General features: G+C 51.5%; 1 protein-coding gene across 1 annotated transcript in view; it reads right to left on the bottom strand.

Moving 5' to 3' along the window:
* The window catches only part of LOC130149157 (ankyrin repeat and fibronectin type-III domain-containing protein 1-like), a 209,122-nt gene that overhangs the window by 166,614 nt on the left and 25,099 nt on the right, over positions 1-17,409 (bottom strand). The window contains exon 2 of the mRNA XM_056338474.1: positions 2,288-2,481. Coding sequence (XP_056194449.1) covers positions 2,288-2,481 — 194 coding nt within the window. The remainder of the gene's footprint in view (positions 1-2,287; positions 2,482-17,409) is intronic.

Below are 17,409 nucleotides of genomic sequence, written 5' to 3'. Positions count from 1 at the left end.
TATTAGCTATTGCAGCCCAAAGGGCATCTCACATGATTGTCCAGAAACTCCCCGCCTCCTGCAGCCTCTGCCCAAAGTAAGATCATTTGTCTCTGGTTTCTGAAAAACCTGCCATCTTCGAGCGCAAATGACTGTGTCCCTGCTACACTAAGGCAGAGGAGCAAAACACTTCGAGAGTTCAAAGCAGATAAAGGCGCAAAGGTAAAAACCAGCCACAACTCAGAGAGTGAAGTCCAGTTTACCCAGCAAGGCTGAGGGCTTCACACTGAATATGATGAGACACGGGCTGGACTACCTGTGACCAGCTGCTCCATCTTCTGTGGCTCAACACACACATCCCTCCCTGAGACTCCCCGAGCTTCTTAGGGTATTAAGACAGCTCACTGCACGCAAAGTCCTGCCAGTGGATCTGAAGGCACCAAATCAAAACCAGCAGAACCGAAAGGACAAGAGGGAAAAGGCAGACAGCTTAAAAACGCGAACAAAGAGGCAACCTGGAGCACAGTACTACCTAGCATCACATGTGGGGTTTTTTTTTCCCTCCCCTACTTTCAATTTAATAAGCTGCTGCTGCTGCTTCTCTCCAAATGTCAACTCATACAACACAGGAACTGCTGTTTGAAAGCTGTGATTATTCAACGCACAAACACGTCAATCGAAGCCCAGATCCAGACTGCCACTGCAAGATAGCATCACTCCGGGGACACAGCAGGAAACGCCATGACACCGGCGCCGAGCCCGGGACAGACCCACCCCACAGGCAGGAAAGCCACACATGGAAGGAGAAACCAGCCTCACTACGCCACGTCCATCTACGATGGCTCAGCCACCACCTGCGCCACCCTCTGTCCCCTAGAGCATCCTCTCCCAGCCCCACGGCGTGCCCAGACACAGCCCCCATTGCTCTGCCACCCTAGGCAAGGGAGGGCCAGGGATGCATGCTGGATGCAGCCCACCTGCCAGGGTACCAGGTAAGGGACAGCCACCCGCAGTACCCACTGCTCTGTGTGGGACACCTCTCCCAAGGACAAGGAGTTGGGTTTCAAGCCCCACAGACCAACCGGGTCACATCTGATCTCACTGACACAATTTCCCAAGGATTTCATTACTCTTGGTCTCTCCCCCGTCTCTCCAAGGGGATACAGGCAGCTGCATCCTCCAGCTGGACCAGAGGGCTGAAAGGAAAACCACGGGTCCCGCATGCAGCAGAGCACGGCCACATGGGTCCTGCACACACCCAGGAGCACCGCTGCGATGAGTGTGGCAGGACAGGCTCAGCGACGTGCCAAGATGCTCTCTGTGCATGCCTTTTAGGAGAATGAGTAGCACCAGGGAATGAAACACAGCCTGCAAAGCATTAGGATTATTTGTTCAAGGGTTTGGACAGCTGCTCTACTGGGTAGCTCACAGTGATCTGTGAGCAGGTTAGATTTAAAAGAAAATTTAAAAAAACCAAAGGTGCCATTTGAAGGGAGTTGTTTTATAAGGATTTTATTTAGCACCAGATTGTCAGCCCTGGCTTGCAGGCCTTATCTTTGTTTCAGTGCTAATAATCCCTTTCCCCATCATTCTTATGGCCCCAGTGCAATCCTGCTGGCACCAAAAGCACTGAAACGCTTTAGCCATCAGCAGTTCTGCCAATAAACTTGTTCAGAGCAGCTGGCCCAGCCAGATTAGTATTTCATCAGGATCAGCATAAGAGTAGAAGAACATGATAAAAACCCTCAGCTGACCTGAAGGTCAACACACACCACCAGGCTGGGGAGCGTTTGCTACAGCAAACCCCCATCCCAGGCCAGGATGACGGAAAGGGCACAGTAGTGTCATTCCATGCCACTGCTCCCGATGGGCACCAGCAACAAGTGCCCTGAAGCCACTTCACACTATAGAAAAGCACTTTGGCTTGTTGCAAAAGCCGGAGAGCCACTAAGGCAGCAGCTCACCCTGGCATGCACAGCCAGGAGATGCAGCTTACCCAGAGGCAGAAGGCTCCAAGCATCACCTCCCCACACCGGATGGTTTCCACGAGCCAACTCTGCTTTTTCACAAGCGTAATATGAAAGATAGAGAACTTTAAGTAACGGGCTCAAAGAAAGGCTCAGAGAGGGGCAAAACACCCCAAACCTCATCAAGAAAGGCTGGTTTTGGAGCAGGATAAACCCCACACAGACTGCAGCTGGATTTATTTTGTTATTTGTGCCCCTGGTGAAGCAGGAAATATTTGCTAGGATTTTGCAGGCGCCTGGCAGAAAGGGGTGGAAGCTCACCACAGCACGGCAACACTCACCAGTGGAAGGGACCGTGCAGCCTTTCTGGTGGTCAGAGGCCGAGTGCTTCTTGTAGGGCTTCTGCTCCGGCATCTCCTCCCTGTACGCCTTGGAGTCGAGGAGGGGAAGCCTGCTCAGGACTGGGGACTGCGGGATGCTGGGCAGCGTTCGGGACTTCCCCAGGAGCGGTCGCTGCAGCTTTCTGTCCAGAGACCTTGGGGGGACAAAACACAGGGCATACCCCTTTCAGTAGCTCCTTCAAGCCAGAACCCTTCTGTAACACACGTTACATGCTGCCACCAGCCTGAGAGCACACGGTCCTTCCCAACGCCACACTGCACCCTTCATTTGCAAAGCTGCTGCTATTTCAGTAGAGCCTTCTCCCTTGAATAGTGTATTTTAGTTAGGATTTGTATCTTGAGCTGCAAGCCATAACCAGCAAAAAAAGCACACGAAGCATTCTAGGACCCACCCCACCTCAAAACTCTGACAAACAGAATTAAGCAAATAAACAAACCAGTGGGTTCAAGACTGAAGCGATACAAATTGCCCTACTTAGCACTGTCCGAGACACCAGAATGCTCTTGGTGGCGGAAATCAGGTTACTCAGAGGTCCAGGGACATGTGCTATAGGGAAGGTCCAGACTACAGCAAGACAGACTCACACAGCAGGCACTGTAGCAGTCACAAAGGTGTCGTGAAACATATAGAAACACAAGGTCAAGATCTCCACGAGGTCAAAGCTCAACTGAGTTTGATGATGAGGCTCAAAAGTTGCAGGGGGAACCAAGACACACGTCAATGTGTTCACAGCATGACCACAAGCTGCTGCCTCCTCCAAAACCCCAGAGCATGCAGAGCCTCACAGTGGGACATGGGAGCAGGTCCCCTTTCTCCTGTTTCACCCCACCACCTCCCTTAAGGGATGCTCCTCAGATGCCATCCTCAGGGATGACACTAGCCTAGATCATGCTGCAAAAATCCCAGAAATGGGATAAAAAAGAAAGGATGCCTAGCAGCAGTGTGGTGTGAAGGATGCAGGGGGATCACCCTGTGCCAAGGACTACAGACTGGGACCACCTCAAGGCTGTTCCCCTGGCCCCGCTGTTCCAGAGCCCACACCTGAGCCTGACTGAGGTCACCAGCACACCCCCAAGGGGCTTGACCAAGAGTCCATCCTCACACAAGGCTGTTGCTAAACCTCACGCTGCATTGTATGAAGCCTTCAGATTTCCATCCAAAATGTAATTCTTAGCTGGTTTATGCTCATTTGTTCTTGTGCCAATATTAACCTTTAGATTAAATTATTATTCCCCCTCTCTGGTGTTTGCTCCCAAGATTAATTTCCATCATACCGCACTCACAGCCCCTTTTGGCCCATGTTTTCCTAGGCTGATTAAAGCAAGTTCTTTCTGTCTCCTCTCACAAAATGAGCTTCCGTTCTCCATGGTTGTTTCCACACCCTTTGCTTTCTCCCCCTCCAGCTCAGACCTGGCACCCTCCACCCACTCCAGAGCGCCACGCAGAGCTGAGCTCCCAGTGCAGGCAGCAGGGCAAGTGCTCTGCCTCCCTCTCTATCACAGCACTAAATTGTATCTTATTTCCACTAAGCCGGTCCTCAGGGTCATGCAGGGAAAGCCTATCATTGAAAAGCTCCTGACCCTTGGCAGCTGCCTGTCACTGCTACGTTTATTATGATCACTTTTCTCTCCCTTTACAGATGTGACAGCAGCTCCCAACTGGTGTCGACGTTCGATGTAGTCCACGGGCGAGCAGCAACATGGGGACCGTGGCAGAGCTGCGGTGCCACAAAGCCATCTCCTGTGGGATGGCAATGCCTGTGCATCAGGCATGGAGCGATGGGCAGGCAGTGCTCAGGCAGAGGACAGGAGCCACAGGTGCCGGGAGGCGGGTGGCCACCACACTCACTGCGGGGGCCTCCTACCCAGATGATGACAGATGTGTCTGTAGGAGCAAGGTCAGGGAGTGCATTTTGATGTTACGGTTCAGAAATGTATTACTTCCTGTGGTAATCACATTTGCTTTTTATTCCCAGGTGATGCTGCTCTGCTCCACAGAGCTGCTCCTGAGCACTCAACAGGGACAGCAGTGCCCCAGCCCTGCAGAGGCACTGCCATAGCAGCACCAGGCGCATGGCCCCACGCTTCACTTGCGTCGACATGAAAACAAGATACACCAGGATATACAAAGCCAGAATTAGCACCCGGAGTTGTTTCTATTTCAGTAAAACGTATGTACCTCTCATTGTAACACATCTCACTGGCACAAGACAACAAGGATGTAACTTAACACATCACTGTGCTGCATAATTGAGTCCTGGTCTCTGCTGGAGTTCAAAACGTTCTTTTTTTTTCTTGCATGTAATATTCAGTTCTTTTAAATGCACCTGTGTATAGCTCCATCACCTGCAGAATGGCATTAGCATTTTAAGCATCAACATCCCTTTGTGCCTACAGTGCCACTCACACAAATCACACGGGGGTAAAAAGAGAAGAATTCACACCCTTAGAGGAGCAATTTTTAAGTTGCATAGCTGCAGACAATGATTTATATCAGAAAGAGCAAAGCAGTCAGAAACCTGTTTAGATCTGAAATCTGAACTCAAATTGCCAGGCACACTCTGGCTCTGCAGATCCACCATCCCATGAGCAACTCCAGAGGCCTCAGCTGCAACTGGCAGCTGGGACCTAGTACCACTGGGAAGTCTACATATGCTTCCCAGGCAGGCTCCGCAGCTAGGTGTTATCAAGGATACCACATCCCATTAGTAAAGATCCCTGATGGAGTGTAAAGCTCAATTAGAAAAGCCACAATCGATGCTGTTACAGCCTGTATTTAGCTGCTGTTCAGCATTTTGGTAGAAAGGAGAGCACATAATGAAGTCTTGACAAGGGTGGAAAAATCCTTCTGGCTGCATGTGAGTGCTCAGGCAGGAGCCCAGTGACAGCTCCATCACTCCCAGTCCACGGCCAGATGGAAAAAACATGAGAACAGTCACCAGGGCCAGGTCCCCTGCCACCAGCCCTGGGGACAGCCACAGGCCACAAGCTGGTTGTGCCAGGCAGGGTGCAAGCCCACAAGCCCAGATGACTGCTCTAGCATCCCACCCCCCAAGCCACAGGCCATGACACACGGAGGACATGGATGCTTCTTCTCCAGGCTTTTATTGAAATCAAACAGGCTAACAAAAAAGCCACTGTGACAGACAAAAAAAAAAAAAGGGGGGGCCCAAAGAAACAGAGGTGGAACACATCTCAAAAGATGTGCCATGTCCAGCACCTTCCCCATGGTGATGTCTTTACCAGATGGCCTCTTCATCACCCCAGGGAAAGAGAGGGGAAGGGCTGAGCAGAGATAAAGGGAGGAATAAAGAAAAGGTTAATGCAAGTTAAACCAGGGAAAGCCAGATCCTGCATCCCTCCTGTACACACACACCCAGCCTGCCCTCCATGCTTATTTCAATGCGGGAGAAGCTGCTCTCCAGAGGCCACTTCCCAGCCCAACCTAGACAGGACAGAGTCCCCAGCTTACCCAGGGGAAGGATGGAGGAGTCACCATGCCAGCCATAGCACAAAAATCCAGCAACGCAACAGAGATAGCAAGCAGGAGGGAAAAAATAACCCTAAACCCTCTACTGACACAACCCAAAAAGAAGCCCAGTAAACCTCACCCATTTACACCTCCAGCACATCTCCTGGAAATGCCCGAGGACAGTGACCCTCCCAAGACATTCCAGTCCTGGGAAGAGGGAAGCCCTCACCCTGCCACAGTGCTCAGTCCCAGCAGCTCTCAGACAAACCCGAGCACACACTGTGCTAATCCAGCTCCCCTGAGTCTTCCCAGAGCCAGGCTGCTTGCAGAAAATGGGAAGGAGAGAAGGAGGTTCAGCCGGGAGCAAGGTTAAACAGCAAGAGGGGCAGAGGAGCAGGACACCAGCGGCGCCAGACCTCGCTTGCCTGCTCCAGAGCTGTGACCTGGTGACAGCCATGTGTTCTGACATGCAAGGCCATTTCCAAGCTCCAAGGGGTACAGTGCATGCCCCAAAGAGCTCACAGCCCCAAAAGGCAAATAAGGATTCAAAAACACAAGATGGAGGAGCCAAATGTTGCTCTTCCTCCTGCAGGTTCCCACAGCACTTCACCAGTAATTGTGGGTAGCTCCTCTACACCCTCAGTCAATTAGTTTGCTAGATCTGCTGACCAAAAGAAGTTTATAAAGCTAAAAGTTTGGGAAAGAACAGCTGCATGAGGTACTGAGATTCACCCAGGACTGACAGAGCATGGCAGGGACAAGGGCCAGGAGAGCCCAGTAATTGCAAAGGGACACTGCTCCCAGATCTTCCCTGTTGGTGGCTGCTCCTGCCTGTAACACTCTACTCAGCCTGCTCCTCCAAGGAGGTGTAACTTAGCAACCTGACCTTAAAAACTCAGCAAAGCTTTCAGCTGGATTCAGGAAAACAAGAGATGCTAGGAGCCAGGAGAAGAATTTGCCCACCACAGCCCTCTCTTGGACTGGGGCAAGGGCAGATGTGCCTCTGCTTGGGGAGGAGGGCAAAGGCGGTGTTGCACCTCCACCACACCACGGTTGGGTTGGGAAGGGAAGGGCCCTCTGCAGGTCATCTAGTCCAACCCCCTGCTAAAGCAGGGTCTCCTCCTAGAGCAGGTTGCACAGTCACACCCAGGTGGGTTTTGCTCATCTCCAGAGAAAGAGACCCCACAGCCTCTCTGGGCAGCCTCTTCCAGGCTCTGCCACCCTCACAGTAAAGATGTTTTTCTTCATACTCAGATGGAACTTCTTGTGCTGCAGTTGTGCCCATTGCCCCTTGCCCTGTCACTGGGCACCACTGAAAAGAGCCTGGCCCCATCCTCCTGACACTCGTCCTTAAGGTATTTGTACATATTTATAAGATTCCTTCTCAGTCTTTTCTTCTTCCAGGTTAAACATGCCCAGCTCTCCCAGCCTTCCCTCATAAGGGAACACTCCGGTCCCTGCATCATCCTCACCTCCTCCACAGCCTGAACCACACAGCCTCTTACCACAGGCAGTGGCTGCAAGATGGAAAAAAATACAACACCTGCATCCATTCCCTGAAACAGCTTGCAGAGACCCAGCTGGGTGTAAGGTGACCAGCACAGGGGGGTGGGGACCCCATGGTGCCTCACCCCACTTTCTGTCCATGCAGAGGGGAGAAGCAGAGTCTGCTCCTGCAGGGAGCAACCAGGAGTAGAACTGGATTGTGGATGCCCCACCAGCCCAGGATGCAGGCCATGGCTAGCCCAGCTCCCAGAGCAAGGCACGGCTGTGCCTCCAGCACCCCAGGAGTGCACGTCATTCACTGGGTGCAAGCTCTGCTACAGGGAGGCTGCGTGCCACGGGGAGGAGATGAGCAGTGATTTGTGCGATGCTCTCCATCCCCACCCAGACCGCAGCAGGAGACAAGACAACACCTATCTGCAGCTGGTTTCTGCAGAGGGGCTTCGCAGCAAAAGGAAGCAGCAGGAGAGGTGAAGCAGTAGTGCCTTAGAAGTAATTTCTGGACAGAAGCACAAGGCAACAGTGGCAGCACCCTCTGGGATGCAAGTCACTGTGGTCCAAAGCAGCAGCAGAGCCCCGTGGAGAGCAGGGAGTGAAGTGTAAGGGGATCACAAAGCATTAGGAAAGCCTAGAGAAGAAGTCTGAGAGCAAGTGATACAACTGGATAAAATACAAGGGTGGCCTTGATAACCAGACCCCAAGGATTTAGAAAGAGCGTAGCCTTCACAGGGCACCTGCACATGTTCAAAACCACCACAGCTTGCTCTGGAAACCTTATCAACTGTGAGCAAACCCGTGAGTCACTGGTACTTATCCAGTGACCCTGTGAATTGTAAAGCCAGAGAAAATCACTGAGATCTTCCCTTTGCACTCAAAAAACACCCCAACAGAAATTCTTTTCTCACTGCCCAGTATACACACCTGAGTTAACTACCAGCAGCCAACCGAGAAGCCACAGTCCCACACCAGTTCTCATCTCACGGGCAGTGAGCAGTGACAATCTGCCACTTCCTTGCAGCAGGACCCCTGTCGCACAGAACCGCATTTTCAGCAGGAGAGGAGCAGTCAACATCATCAACGGAGGCAACCATTTTAAGAGAAGCCTGAGCATCGCTGCACAGGACAGCCAAGCCCTGTGTGCAGCCCCCTCCTCACCCTGCACACCTGCCGGGCAGTTCCTCTCCATCACCTGTAAGGTGCTTCTGCCATGTCCTCCCCTGGTCCCAAGAATGCCCCTGGGGCACGAGAAGTTCTGACAGTCCTAGTCCTGCACTGGGGACCACACAACCTCTCTTGCTTTTTGGGAGCGCAGGGGAGGCAGCAGCACCCCTTCTGCTGTAAGCACAGCTGGTGTCCCCCATGCAGGGGGAGTTCAGCCATGCGACATCTCTCTTCTCAATTCAAGCCAAGCCTCCACAAAACTGTCTTCATACTGTTAGAAAGGTAACAGGGGCTGAACAGCAGAGGATGATAGCTGAAAACAGAGCATCTTTTATCTGGCTGTGAAACAGTTTCAAAGCAAAACAAAAACCAAAACAGCATTCAGCTTGCAAGGAAAAAAAAATTGTGAAGCTACAAAAATACCTTCCCAAGCTCAGCTGTGAGCTGGTAAATACCATGATTTCCACCAGCTGGTTTGCAAAAGTGTCCTCTCCTGCCACCTCTCAGGCTTGAAGTGCATCTCTCCAGCAGGGGCCATTGCCCAAGCACTGAACAAACCATCGCCCAGCATCAGGGGAAAAATTGCTTCTGCTCCTGCAAAACTGTGTTTCAATTAGGATGGGTAAGACAGGCTTCAGGGGCTGTCAGGAGGTGCAGGAGAGAAGGGTGCATACCCCACGTGCCAGGAAACACAGGGAGGATCTCAGCAAAACATTTCAGAGCTGCCTGGAGAAGCATCCAGCACCCATTGCCCGCTAGGAGTCCAGCCATGGCCCCAAGACCCTGCTCCCAGCACCCACCCTGCTGAGCTAGGGACCAGTCACCAAATATCCCAGAAAAAGACCAAAAGTCCTTTTGGTGGCAGCAGTTGCCCACTGAGCCCTGCATGCTCCCTGGCGTCACAACACCAGGCAGTCACTCCATGCTAAACACCTCCTGCCTCTCACCCCGCCACACCCTGACACCATCCCATCAGTCCAAGCTGGGCAACAGGCAAAGCCACCCCCGGCCACCCCGCCTCACACGCTGCTTCAGGGAAACAAGGTAAAAAACCACATTTCACACCAGCACTTCTGAACCCAAGCATCGTGGCTGTGTTTTATGGCAACGCTTCCACTTCAACGTTTACTTAAATGTAATTGTTAAAAAGGGAAAAGGAAATACTTTGGGGCCAGACACTACTATTCATTTATTCAAAGTATGTTGGTTTCTTTGTTAAAAGAACTTTTTTTTCTGGCTCTATTGCAGGCAGCAAATCAAATCCCCAGCCAGTGGTGAACTGTCCCCAGGCCCCCGCAGGGCTCTCCCCAGCTCAGGCTCACCCCGCGCCTTGCCGGCTGCCACGCGGCCCTGACCAGATGCCAATGCACAGACATGCTCTGTCCCTATGATGCCACAAGATCACCCCCTCCACATCCCACAGGGGAGAAGACGCCCCATGCACTCTCCTGCCCACCTGCTAAGCTGACCCACACACCAGCCTTTTGGGAGGGCTCTGTGCCTAGACCTGCTGGAGTTGCACCTCCTTGACAAAAACAAAATCCAAAGACAGAAATTCCCCAGGGCCAGGGAAAGAAGCAGAAGCACTTATGGAGTGTGAACATTTATCCTGCTCACGGAGTTCTCTCTGATAAATGGGGGAAAAGGGCAGATGAAGGTGAACACATGAATCCCCGCACGCCGGCACAGCTGACGAGCATCCTTCCTCCCAGCAGCTCTAGAGCGTGACCTGCATCCTCAGGAACCCAGTGCTGCAAACGCCCCAGGGTCCCCATGCTCATAGCCAGGCTTTGCCACCCAGGCACTCCCGAAGTGGAGAGGATGGCTGAAGGCACCTGGGATGCTCCGCAGCCAACGCAAAAGGCTCATGGACCACTCTGCAGAGGAGAGCGCTAAGGCTGCCTCCCCACCTTATTAAGCAGGGTATTTTAGATTAATTAGGAAGCTCACCTAAAGAATTTGCACACTGGAATTGTGTCCCCAGGGACACTCCAATGACTCAGAAACAGGGGCAGCGCCAAGGCAGGTGAGGGACAGGGAAGCATGTTTGGGATGCAGCTGCTGCACAACAGGCATTAAGTCAGGGGAGAGAAGCTGGCTCAGAGAAGAGCAATGCCCACACTAATGCAGTTCCTTGCTTTGGATGACAAAGCTTGCAATGCCACGCCATTATTAACTGTATACTGATGTTTAAAGGTGGGGGAAGCTCTGATGGAAAGGCAGTAGGCAACCTGCCAAAGGCTGGGGCAGAGCAAAAACCTCCCCCTTTCCAGGTTCACAAGACACTGAACCATAGAGGTTGTGCCCTGGCTCCTGGCTTTTCTTTTGCAGTGATCACACATCTCCTGTTTGCCCTCAAAAAATTTCAGAGACAAAAGCTAATGAAGCACAAGTAACATGGACAACAATGGCTCAAATTTTAAAAGATTGGTTAACTTGCAAGATAAATACATAATTGTATGCTTTATATTTGCAAACACCTTTCAGGGAGGGTGCAAAGGGGGGTCCAGTGTGGCACCCAGTACCGCAGCCAACTCCAGCACACACCCCCTTCTCTCACCAGCCCTGCACCAGCACAAAATCACCCAGGCAGGACTGCCACAGTGCACATTCACTGCAGCCCCCCCAACCCATCACAGCCCCCCCAAGCATGCCCACTGGCTGCATTGTCAAACTCCTGATCTTGTTCCCAGTCTCATGACACAGGGCTGGTCTCCCCTGTTGCTTCAAAATCCGAGTCACACGACGGAGGAGACAAAAAGACGCTGAGATCATCTTGGAAAGGACACTGCTGCTCCTGACAAACATGGGGGAGACTCTCCAGGCACGAACTCTGCATGCTCATCACCTAAAGCATACAGGCATTGAGACATCAGTCAGAGCTGCTTGGTTTGTTTTAAATCCTATCATTTCTGCAGCATGACCAAGTTTTCCAGCACCTCAGGCTGACAACTGCAAAGCCGGACTGTCAGACTACTAACACCTGGAAAAAATAATTATTTAATTTGGTCGAAAAACTTACTTTTATTATAAGCTTGGACAGCTCCACCACTACCTGTACCGCATCAAACAGCACTACAAGGGGTTAATAGCACCGTTAGTGTGAATTGCTTTTACGCTATGTATTTTCTCCATATGTTTCCCGACAATATTCTCCTACTGGCTGCTGGGTGGGTGGCGCAGGAGCAGGCTGCAGCCACCTGCACTGGACACCATAGGAGGATGAAATCCCAAGCAGCCCAGCCCAGGCAACGATGGATGTGGAACTTTCTCAGCAGCAAACCTTCCCCAGACAAAAATGGCCTCTGTACCTCCTGATTATAAACGTGATGCTCATTCTTATGCCTTCAGCAAGTCATCAAGGTGGTAGGAATAAATAACCTCTGAGTTTCTGCTGCAAGTGATAGCCCTTTGCAACCCTGGGGATGCCTGCTGTGGGTGCACACCTGGAGACTTCTGTAACATGCACCAGAACAGAGTCGTCCCATAATCTACCTTTTAGCTATTTATTCTTTAAAGCAACAGGAAAATGTACTGAAGCTTTCCAGTTTTTCCATAAACATGGATGTACATCCAAGAAAAGAAGAAAAAAAATTTAAAAAAACCAAAAGAGGTAACAAAAGCAGTCACCTGAATCCTGTGCACAGGGCTGGCACCAACGGGCCTGAAGCAGCCAGCGGGCACAAACACCAGCCCTAGTGGCTTCAAGTACCAAATGTCCATGGAAGCAGATGGGTGCTCCAGGCAGCAGTGCCCGCACCCAGCGGCTGCCTCAGTGTGGGGTGAGGGTCAGGGCTCTGCTCTGCTCCCCCCACGCTACAGCAGCTGCCATAGCCAGCTAACCAGAAGGAGCTGCTTATTCCTGCACATATTCTTTCCCATCAAAAAATGCAAACTAAAAATATTTTGCATAAATTTGTATAATTGCCAACTATTCCTACAGGAGAAAACACAGAATTTTGAAAGGGAAAAAGCAGTAACTTTTTAATTATTAAAGAAAGTATTCTGGTCTTCCCATCTGAAATATTCTAAACAAAAGTTTGTTTTTTTCTTTTCTGTTTGAAATGTTTCTTCCTGGGTCCGGAAAAAGCACCCTTTGTCCAGCCATCACCGCTCCCCTTCCTCTCCAACTCTTCAGGAGCGCCATGTCAGCCCACCTCCTGCAGGAAAGCATCGGTTGGATGCTCTCTCAAGAACAGCCCTCTCCACTGGGATGGCTGTTCCCCCAGCAAGGGACTTGAAGGAGATAACCCACTCAAATTTCCCCACAGAAGGGTGCCAAGCTGGGCACACTGCTGCTCTGCCTCCTATTTCCCACTCTCGCATAGGGGACAGTTCAGGGCTGGTCCCTTTTAGGAGGTATTTCAGCATCCAGGGATGCCGAGTGTGGTCCTCCATCCCCTGCTCAGCCTCCTGCACCAGGGAGTTGAGTGTGGCAGTGGGGCAATGGATAGATAACAGTCTGTGCTGAGACCTCTCCAAATCACAATGGCATCTCCTTTCTTCCCCCCAGAGCTCTGCCCACGTCCCCCACGGGCTCCACCACACTCCTCCAAGGCTCCCTGTGTACCACTCAGCTCAGCATCTCCTTGAGGCATGCAAGGGCACAAAGCCCCTTCCCTTCACCTCCAAAGGCAAGGATGCCGATGCAGCTAGGTATCTTGATAGCAGGGCAGCCAACATCCCATAGCTCCCCTGTGCCTGGCAGGGCCCCCCTCTAAACCCACTCCCAGCCAGAGAGCAGCAGTAACTCCAGGGGCAGAGTAAGACAAGCCCCCCATGCCACACAAGCCCAGAGCTGGGCTGCTTGGCATCCTCACGCACCCCAAAGGCTGCCCTGTGCCGGCAGGAGCAGAGAGAGAAGGGCAAACAGGGACAACCTCCATTCAGAAATTTTTCCCGTGCCAGCCACCACTTTTATTAGAAGCTGTTAAAATACACATCCTCTGTCTGAAATCACTTCCTTCTTCTCCATGCACAAGTCCCAGTGTGTACTGCTGGTGCTTCTGTTTCCTACCTGCGCACCCACCCAGCTGTGACTCAGTGCCAAAACAGTGGGTGAATTAGGAATTAAACAGTCTTTCTAGCAACTGTGACTCACAGGCCAAGGCTTTCTGCTGAAGAAGTTTTCTGCAGTCATGCTACATATGTAATTCCCCTTAATACCAGTATAACTTCCCCTTCCTCCTGCTACCCCACATCCAACAACCATTCCAAAAGGAAAGGATGACGACCCTTTTTTTTCCTGTCTAATCCAGGCAAAGATTAGCTTCAGCTTGTGCAAAAAATAGTCAACTCCCAACCTCGCCTCCAGTCCCAAAGATCAGCTTTTAAAGGAGGCCAGCAACTAGGCATAAAGGAAGAACACCGGGTGTAAACCACATCACTTGTCTTTAGGTAACACATGGCCCCAAAACCCAAAGAGATAAGACAGAGCTCAGACGTGCTTTTCCAGCCTGTCAAATCCAGAACGTTTGATTTTCCCAGCCAGCTCCCAGGCCCACACATGCATGCTCTTACACAGGAGAGATATTAAACACATCTCTGCCTACAGCCACGAGAGCAGATTTTTGAGGAGCATCAAGAGGCAGGGAGGACCAGAGTAGCAAGGCAAGCCTGGCTCCATCCACATCCCTTCCCCCTGCAGACGTGCTGGTGGCCAGTACCACGACAGTGTGGGAGAGGATGGAGCTAGCAGCCCACTTTGAAACCAGCAGCGGTGGCCAAACTACTGGGTACTGGAACTGGAAATGCACCCTGGTGTTCCCCAGGGCACAGAAACCTCCATGGAGAACGAGGATGTGTCACGTTCTAGTGGAGAGGCCCCTTGCAAGGACAGGCTTGATGGGGGGAGAGATTTCTTCACAGTGCTGCTTCCCAAGCCCCTTCCTGATAGATAACAGCCACAGTGATGCAAACAACCAGAGAGAGCAAAGCTAAAAAGCCTCTTTAGGTTTAATATGCAAAGCCCAGGCAGCTCAATCAAGCAACAAAAGCTAAATGTCATTTCCTCCCGTGGCACTGCCACTCTGCTCACAAAACAGAACCGTTTATGTCTGACAGCTTGTCATCTTTGTGAGACACTGGGGATGCAGCGCTCACACAGCCTGGGGAAAAGCTGACGCAGAGGAGAGGGGAGGCAGACTCAGTCCTTCACCTCACCACGAACCACCAGCGCAGAGGGCAAAGGAGGCAGCTGTGAAATGCAAGAGCTGAGAGGCACCGGTGACCCCAGGAGCCACAACCACACAGCGCCACGCTGTCAAACCAGGTGGGAGAGCACAGCAGCAGCACTCACAATTTCAAACAAGCCTCACCTAAAAGCACACCAGCGGCACTTGGGGACAGCCATCCACCCAGCTGTGCCATCCGAGAGCAACCTGAGACCCACCACTGAGCTCCTCGACCCAGCATCTCTCCATATCCGAAAAAGGCTGAAGTCTTGAGCTCCACCTCGCAAAGCTCTTTCTCACATTCTTGCACGGCCACACAAACAATACTGGTCGAGTTGTTAAGATGCTGAGTGTTGCTGCCTGCTACACTTCACAGGTTTAACAGGTGCTCAGCACCTCTGCAAAGCAAGTCATGGTCTGAGTCACTAACACTGGATTTAGGGCTATTTCCAGCTCAGCCTGGTTAGGCATCAGCACAGAGCACTTCCACGCAGCAGCGATGGACATCAAATTTTAAATGTGTTTTGTTTTCAATAGGTTACAGTGATCTGATGCAGCAAAAATGCAAATCCGTGCACCCGCACACATTTTTCTGCCGGCCTCTCAGCAGGCAAGGAAGGTGTCAGTGCTGGTAAGTTTGAAATACAAGAGCCACAATTGCCTTACTGACTAATTGCAGGTGGAAATGTCTCAACCCAAAACACTTCCAAGTTCCTTGTTTTTTAAAATGCAGATATTTTTCCATATTGATGCATCCATTTGGAAACAGAATGGTTTTGTTCAAAACATGTCAAAAACAAAGTAGGAAGAGCCACTTTAACTACCAGCCAAGGTAGAGAGATCCTCGGTGCCCCTCTGGGGACAAGTTTTACCACACATTAAAAGCTTCTCACCCAGCTCAAGCTGCAGGACACAGTAGTTAGGAAAAATGGTCCATGCACATTCAAAAGACTAAATGCTGCAGGTGGGTACCCCAGACACCCCCAAGCACGCAGTGAGGCTGGCAGATGGACAGAGGCTCCCTGGAGCTCTGGGCACTGCCCCACCACTCTGCACACCCTGACTGGCTCCATCCTACTGGCTCTCAACTCCTACAGGTGCTTAAAACAGCCAGCAACAACTACAAACCCCCGGACTCGGACTTGGAATGAGGGGGCTGAGTCCCCAGCACCGCATCTGATGTGATATCAGGCAACTCTGTGCCACTGCCAACAGTACCAGGACAACGCACAGGGCAGTCCCACTCCAGCAACAGGGACTTTTGCAAGGCTGAGCTGTATCACAGAGGTGAAAGACCTGCTACCATTTTTAGATGTCTCACGCTGTGTGTAGCTTAACACAGGATTTGCTCCTTCAGTGCAGTTTTCTAGCCCCCAAATTTGCCAGTTCCTCCTCTTCCCCATCATGACCAGCATGCCTAAACACAGACGTGCTGCTAGAGCTGAAGAGATATTTTTAAACACCCTAAAACAACTAAGCACAATCCTGCCAGGAAAACATCGCCCACTACCCCTCCCCACTCACCCATCTCAAAGCCCATCAAGCTACACAGCAAGGAACACGGATCAGGGTATCAGCGTGGAAAATACCCACAAAGGAGGGGAGGTAACAGCTCCCTGTTGCAAAGAGCAGGTCCTTGGTCCAGCTTCTCCCGAGGCTCAGGGTAGGCTCCGATTGACAGCAGCAGGGACACCCAGACCCACCTCTGCTCTCCCTGCAAGTGCAAAGGTGGAGCAACTCCAGGAACATCATTCCCTCAGCTGGAGATTATCTAATGACATGGGTGAAACACACCAGGCAACTTGAATTTTTTATGTAATGTAATTCTTATATAATTTAATTCATTGTCAATTAACACCAGCTTCCAACACCAATTTGGGTATTGAGAAAAAAGGCACTGAACCTCTAAAGCTAACACCCTGCCTGCCTGCTCCCTGGTGCAAACACCAGCCACCTCTCTCCCCGTTTCCCAAGCTTAACTTCCTTGGGCTTCACCACAGGTGAGCCACTGCCTCCCTCAAAGCCAGGGAAAAACTCCGCTCCTGCAGCCCACTGAAGATGTAGGCTCTCCACCCTCCAAATTTTTAGGGGTCTTCAGTTCTGCTGCCTCTAGGGCCAAAGGGCTCCCCCAGCAGGATGCAAGATCCAAAACCAAGCACAAATCCCTCCTTCCTCTTCCCCCATCCTGACAACGGAGGGAAGATCTCCTTTTCCATAACTAGGCAGAGACCTCCAGATATGCACATCAAAACCCCTCTGCGAGGACTGTATGGGGGTCCGGGGACCATGGAGGAGCAGAGAGGTGGCAGCTATCAAAGAGGGAATGTGCATCAGCCTCCTGAAGCCAGGTGAGCAGATCTCACAAAACAGTACTGGGACAAGAGAGAAAGCCACTAAATCAATCAGCCTCCAAGTTCCTGCCTAGAGGACAAAACGCCTCCCCAAAAGCCACCCCAAAAGTCAGTATCTGGGATTTTTAATGATGCATCGTTTGTTACTGCTGCAGGTCAGCTAATGCTGCCAGCATTGCATTCAGGCAGAGACCACCACCAAGCCTCCTTGAGAATTTCTCCAAAACCCATTAACTCTGTCAGATGACGGCAAATCCCCACTCTCCCAGAACCGCTGGGCTGCCGGGCCAACTGCTGCTGAGCCCAGGAAGGTGCCAGCCTGCTCCCCAGAGCTCCAGCTCACCCTGCAGCCTCCCCTGGCACACTCACAGCTGAGCAAGACCAGTTTCTCAGCCCAGTTAC

Source organism: Falco biarmicus, chromosome 4 (assembly GCF_023638135.1).
Source record: "Falco biarmicus isolate bFalBia1 chromosome 4, bFalBia1.pri, whole genome shotgun sequence".
Classification (NCBI taxonomy): Eukaryota; Metazoa; Chordata; class Aves; order Falconiformes; family Falconidae; genus Falco; species Falco biarmicus.
The sequence above is the reverse complement of the archived record's forward strand: the minus strand, read 5'-3'. Positions and strand labels throughout refer to the sequence as shown.